We start from the raw sequence: 5,252 nt of genomic DNA, 5'->3' as shown, positions 1-5,252 counted from the left end.
GAAAGATTGGTATAATTCAAAGTACGAAGTACTTAATTTTGATTGTAAATTTGGACATAAATTCTTTAAATTTTTAAAAATAAAATTTATATTTTTGAAAATTATATAAAAAGTATTATAAATTATAGTAATAAAAATGTGGTCAAAGAACAACTTCATAGACTTTCCAAATAATAATTGTGTCAATCTTTTTTAAATGGATGGAGTACTAATTAATACTACTATTTCTTTTAAATTACAGGAAGCTATTACTTATTTTCTTAGGAATAGATTAAATTTATGCTCTAAGTCTAAGCCGTCCTATTAAAACTTTTGTCATAACAAAGTCGAGTGGGTTCGGCGGACTTAATAACGGCGTCGTTTAGCAGCTCATACGAAGTCAAATAGCAGCTCATTTTGTAATGTCCCGTAAATGGCGACGGCGAGGATCGTATCCCTCAAAGCCCTCGTACGCGGAGTTTTAGCATGGTCACCACAGTCGCAATTCCTCCTCCGTTCTCGTACTCTTACCTCCACCGTGCGACCTTATTCCGCCGCCACATCGCCGCCTTCTAAGGCCGTTGTCTACGATCAACACGGCTCTCCTGATATTGTCACTCGGTAATTAGCTAAGTTCTCTTCTATTTACTACTACTATTTGTAACCTTATATGTTTATGTTTGTGTGTGTGTGTGTATTGCAGAGTAACGGAGCTTCCGCCGGTGGAAATTAAAGAGAATGACGTGTGTGTTAGAATGCTTGCGGCTCCGATCAATCCTTCTGATATTAATAGAATTGAAGGTTCGATTTTTTGAATTTCTTAGCTTTCTGTTCGCAATTTCGATTTTTTCCAATTGTAGGATATTTCTGTTTTGGAAGCATGTCTTTTTCTTCTTCAGACTATATTCCTAATGGTCTTAACAAGTTTTCGAGTAATGTTCTACTTGTGTTTGTGTCCCGTTGGAGTTTGACTCCAAATACGAAGTTATATCCACTGTTGTCCCTTGTATACAAATATCCCAATGTATTGTCCTATACTTCCTCCATTCCAATTTCTGTGCCAATATTTTCTATTAATCCGTTCAAAAAGAATGGCACTTTTCTATAATTAGGAAATTTAATATAAGCTTACCATTTTCCCCTTAATCCTATGCTTTTATAGTCACAAACCATTTTCCCCTTAAGACCACAAGTTCCAAAAGGTTTCACAAATCATTTTCCCCTTAAGACTACAAGTTCCAAAAGATTTTCTTTCTTTCTTTCTTAAACTCTATGCCAAGTCAAAGTACCATATAAATTGAAATGGAGGGAGTAGTAGAAATCATGTTGTTCTCGTTACTTTGAAATATATGCCACCTAATACATTGGATATTATGCACTTCGGTGCATTGTTCTAAAAGAGAATAATATATGTTTCTAAGATCTCAACTTGCTCCCAAGGCTCAAACTGTATTTGGACAGAAGTAGGTTTCGGTAGTTCTATTTGTTTCAAAATTTATCCACTTTTAAAATGACGAGGGGAGGGGTGAGGAGAGGCAAAATTTTGCTTTTATTTGTGCAACTTACTTTTCTTCAAACGATGCCTCGTTGCACTAAAGGTGTTTCTTTCTTTCTTTCAATCAATCAATTATGCCTCAGTCCTAGCTAAAGACTAAATACATAATTTCAAGTTTCGATACGCGACCTCATAATGGAAAAACCTTCTTTAGCCATTGTTTTCTTTCATTTTCAAGATTAATCTTTCTCATAAAGGAACATTATTTCACAATAGTTGTCCCAAATCTATTGTACCGCAGGAGTTTATCCTGTCCGACCACCAATGCCTGCAGTTGGGGGATATGAAGGGGTTGGAGAAGTGCATACTGTTGGCTCTGCAGTTAAGGGTCTTTCCACTGGAGATTGGGTTATCCCTTCCCCACCTTCTTCAGGTAAAATTTCGGTGTCAAAAGATCAAGTTGTGAACCCTAAGCATATCTTATTAGCCTGAGTAGACTTAAGACCCAATCAAGGCACTTAATGTGGTATTCCATATGCATCACCACAATAATGTTTTCATGCAGGGACATGGCAGACCTATGTCGTAAAAGAACAAACTGTCTGGCATAAAATTGATAAAAGCACCCCGATGGAGTATGCTGCGACTGTTACTGTTAATCCTTTGACTGCCTTGAGAATGCTTGAGGACTTTGTGACACTAAAACCAGGTTGTCCGGTACTTAATAATATGGTTAGTGCTTGCTTCCATTCCTTGCTAATATTTTCATAAGCAGGGGACACTATTGTACAAAATGGTGCTACAAGCATGGTGGGGCAATGTGTTATTCAACTAGCTCGACTTCGTGGGATTCATAGCGTCAATATCATTAGAGACAGGTGGAGTTTACTTCTGTTGCAAATATGTTTTGGTCTTGGTGTATTTTCAGTTATCTTATTTCCCAAAATAATTGTTCAGAGCACAGTCTAATTCTCTGGTGTGAAAATCTTGCTTCCTTTAGCTACATGCCACTTCTCTACAAAGATACTTGTGCTTTTCCAGAAAAGAAAGGACGACTTCTTGTTAAAGTTCAAATTTGCTTAAAGTAGATGTCTTGCTACTTACATCTGTAATTTCTCTCTATAGTGACAAGAAAAAAAATTACTGTTGTGGTATCATATGTTGATTCTAAGTTTTCCCCTTTCATTGCTGCCAAAGTGCCCTTATGTTTGGAATTTAACATGGATTGCCTGGGAATTGCTCTTCCACTGGGAGTATGAGTCCACGTCCAAACAAACTGTGTCCACATAAATTTTGTTCATTTTTTTTGAGAGCTTTTCTCAATGAAACTCAAGTAACGAATTACACACCAATCAGGTCTCAGTTAAGAATTTTATCATTAATATACGTATGATGTACCGTACTTGGTCCATTTTTTATTAATAAACATATTAGATCCTATTAATTTATTGAAAATTGCAATGCATGACATATGCACAAGATCACAAACCTAATGCTTTCTCAGGGCAGGATCAGATGAGGCAAAAGAAAATCTCAAGAAACTAGGTGCTGATGAAGTGTATACTGAAAGCCAACTGGAAGTGAAGAATGTCAGAGGTCTCCTGGTATCAATCAACAGCCATTTTAGGTTTATAATGACTTATATAGTCTTGTTTACACTGCAATTTTCTATAGGTCATTTCCCATTCAATTTTTAGTTTCCTCTCGGCCCATCCCCTTTTTCCAACTTTATACCTCTTCAATGTGTTGGAGCATTGTTCTAAAATAGTTAACTTCTCTCAGATGTTCTTTCTTGTTGGTATTTTCCTTTCTAACCATATATTATCATTAATGGTGTAGGGCAATATATCTGAACCTGCTTTGGGCTTTAACTGTGTTGGTGGCAATGCCGCTTCATTAGTCCTCAAATTCCTGAAGTAAGATGGTATTCTTAATATTATTTTCTATCCAGTTCAACTTTTCAGATTTAAAAGCATAGTATGTTTTTTGCAGGCAGGGTGGAACTATGGTTACATATGGGGGGATGTCAAAGAGACCTATAACTGTATCTACTTCATCTTTTATATTCAAGGCAAGCTTCAAGCATCACACTTTAGTGTTTTTCCTCTGAAAAAGTGTATCTATGATGGAGCTACTTCAATTATACCTGAATGAGCGTTAACAAAGTGAGGGCTATAATGTGACAATAAAACTCTGAGACACTCTAACAGCAAACAAACCTCAATGAGTGATCCATTCAATGCATGATTGATAACTGAGAATATTTAATTGTTGTTGGGGAGTTTGGATCAAATAAGGGCTTCAAGTATGTGCATTTAAGACCTGTAAAAATTTATTATGGAAACCCAGTGAGCTGTGTGTTAGTATATGCTTGTGAGGGAAAAGAACACTGAACTGTCATTGCTTCTATATTTTCAGGAGCTTGCCTTGACAGGATTCTGGCTACAGAGGTGGATGAGTTCAGACAAAGCTGAAGAGTGCCGATCCATGATAAATTATCTTTTGGGCCTATGTCGTGATGGGAAATTGAAATATGAGTATGACCCCTGTCTCTCACTTGATGTCATCGTGTCCTTGTGAAAGAAATTCTGGAAATTTTGTAGGTACTAGAATTTTATTGAAAATGATAAATCAATTCTAAAGAGTTGAAAATGTTTGTGGCTTGCTGACTGTTGGATAAATGATAGTGGGTGATGAAGTCAATAGTTAACCTAATGATCAGGACGTATTTAGTTTTATGACCTAAGGGAGGAGGTTATATTTTTTTCAAGGTTTTTTTGGAGCTGCTTCTTTCACAATGTTACCACGAACTGCAAGTAATTTTATCTTGATGCAGGGCTCTGATGTTATATTCCGTCATATTTATACAGGTTGGAAGTGGCACCTTTTGATGATTTTCATTCAGCTCTTGAAAAGGCTATGGGGAAGCGAGGAAGTCAACCAAAACAAGTTCTTAAGTTCTAAGTCATGTGCATTTAGATTCGATCTAAAACTAGCTTGAATATGAACAATTCTTTATTTTGAACCTCTGCAGTCCTAAGGCATACCTGTAAACACCCATGTAATCGGTGTTGAGGTCTGTACGCTGTAGTCCAGATCACAAAAATGTTAAAGGCTTGGAAATTCATGTGATAGTTAAGGAGTCTTCCTATAGGCAGAAATAGTTTTAGCTTTGTTACAGCAAACCTCTTTGTAAAATAAAGCCAGCTAATGTATGCAATCATTTGAGCTACTAGAAAAGGATGCAAAGTTTGTGTTCGATGAGGGATGTATGCAATCATTTGAGCTTCTCAAGCTTAAGTTGACCACTACCCCAATCATTACCGCACCAAATTGGAGCTTGCCTTTCGAGCTCATGTGTGACGCAAGTGACGTTGTGGTTGGGGCTGTCTTGGGTCAAAAGGTTAACAAGATGTTTCATCCGGTATACTACGCAAGCAAAACCATGAATGAGGCTCAAAGGAACTACACGGTTACCGAAAAAGAATTGTTGGCTATAGTATTTGCAATGGAAAAGTTTCGGCCGTATCTTATGGGGGCCAAGGTCATAGTGCACACCGATCATGCCGCTCTTAGGTACTTGATGACAAAGAAAGACTCCAAGGCAAGATTGATGCGATGGGTGTTACTACTTCAAGAGTTTGATCTAGAACTTATGGACCGGAAGGTAGTGAGAACCAAGCGGCGAACCACTTGTCCCATTTGGAGGAGGAGGGGAGGCCTTGTGATAGCCTTGAGATCAATGATTCATTTCCCGACGAACAACTCCTTGCGGTGT

General features: G+C 37.4%; 1 protein-coding gene across 1 annotated transcript; it reads left to right on the top strand.

The window, feature by feature from the left end:
* Nucleotides 1-307: 307 nt before the first annotated feature.
* LOC104219373 (enoyl-[acyl-carrier-protein] reductase, mitochondrial-like) lies at nt 308-4,735 on the top strand. The gene is made up of 10 exons (XM_009770060.2): nt 308-600; nt 683-780; nt 1,776-1,907; nt 2,040-2,183; nt 2,250-2,352; nt 2,979-3,078; nt 3,314-3,390; nt 3,467-3,545; nt 3,893-4,011; nt 4,345-4,735. Exons 1-10 carry the CDS (start codon nt 413-415, stop codon nt 4,436-4,438), a joined length of 1,134 nt encoding a protein of 377 aa, XP_009768362.1. The 5' UTR covers nt 308-412; the 3' UTR covers nt 4,439-4,735.
* The last annotated feature ends 517 nt before the right edge of the window (nt 4,736-5,252 follow it).

Source organism: Nicotiana sylvestris, chromosome 11, assembly GCF_000393655.2.
Source record: "Nicotiana sylvestris chromosome 11, ASM39365v2, whole genome shotgun sequence".
NCBI lineage: Eukaryota > Viridiplantae > Streptophyta > Magnoliopsida > Solanales > Solanaceae > Nicotiana > Nicotiana sylvestris.
Note: the sequence above shows the minus strand (reverse complement) of the source record. Positions and strands in the feature narration are given on the sequence as shown.

Bases quoted from the DNA above. Each gene is read 5' to 3' on its own strand.
- LOC104219373 (XM_009770060.2), top strand. From the start codon at position 413: ATGGCGACGGCGAGGATCGTATCCCTCAAAGCCCTCGTACGCGGAGTT. The intron at 1,908-2,039 runs GTAAAATTTCGG...GTTTTCATGCAG, and splicing joins CCCTTCCCCACCTTCTTCAG to GGACATGGCAGACCTATGTC. The intron at 3,546-3,892 runs GCAAGCTTCAAG...CTATATTTTCAG, and splicing joins CTTCATCTTTTATATTCAAG to GAGCTTGCCTTGACAGGATT.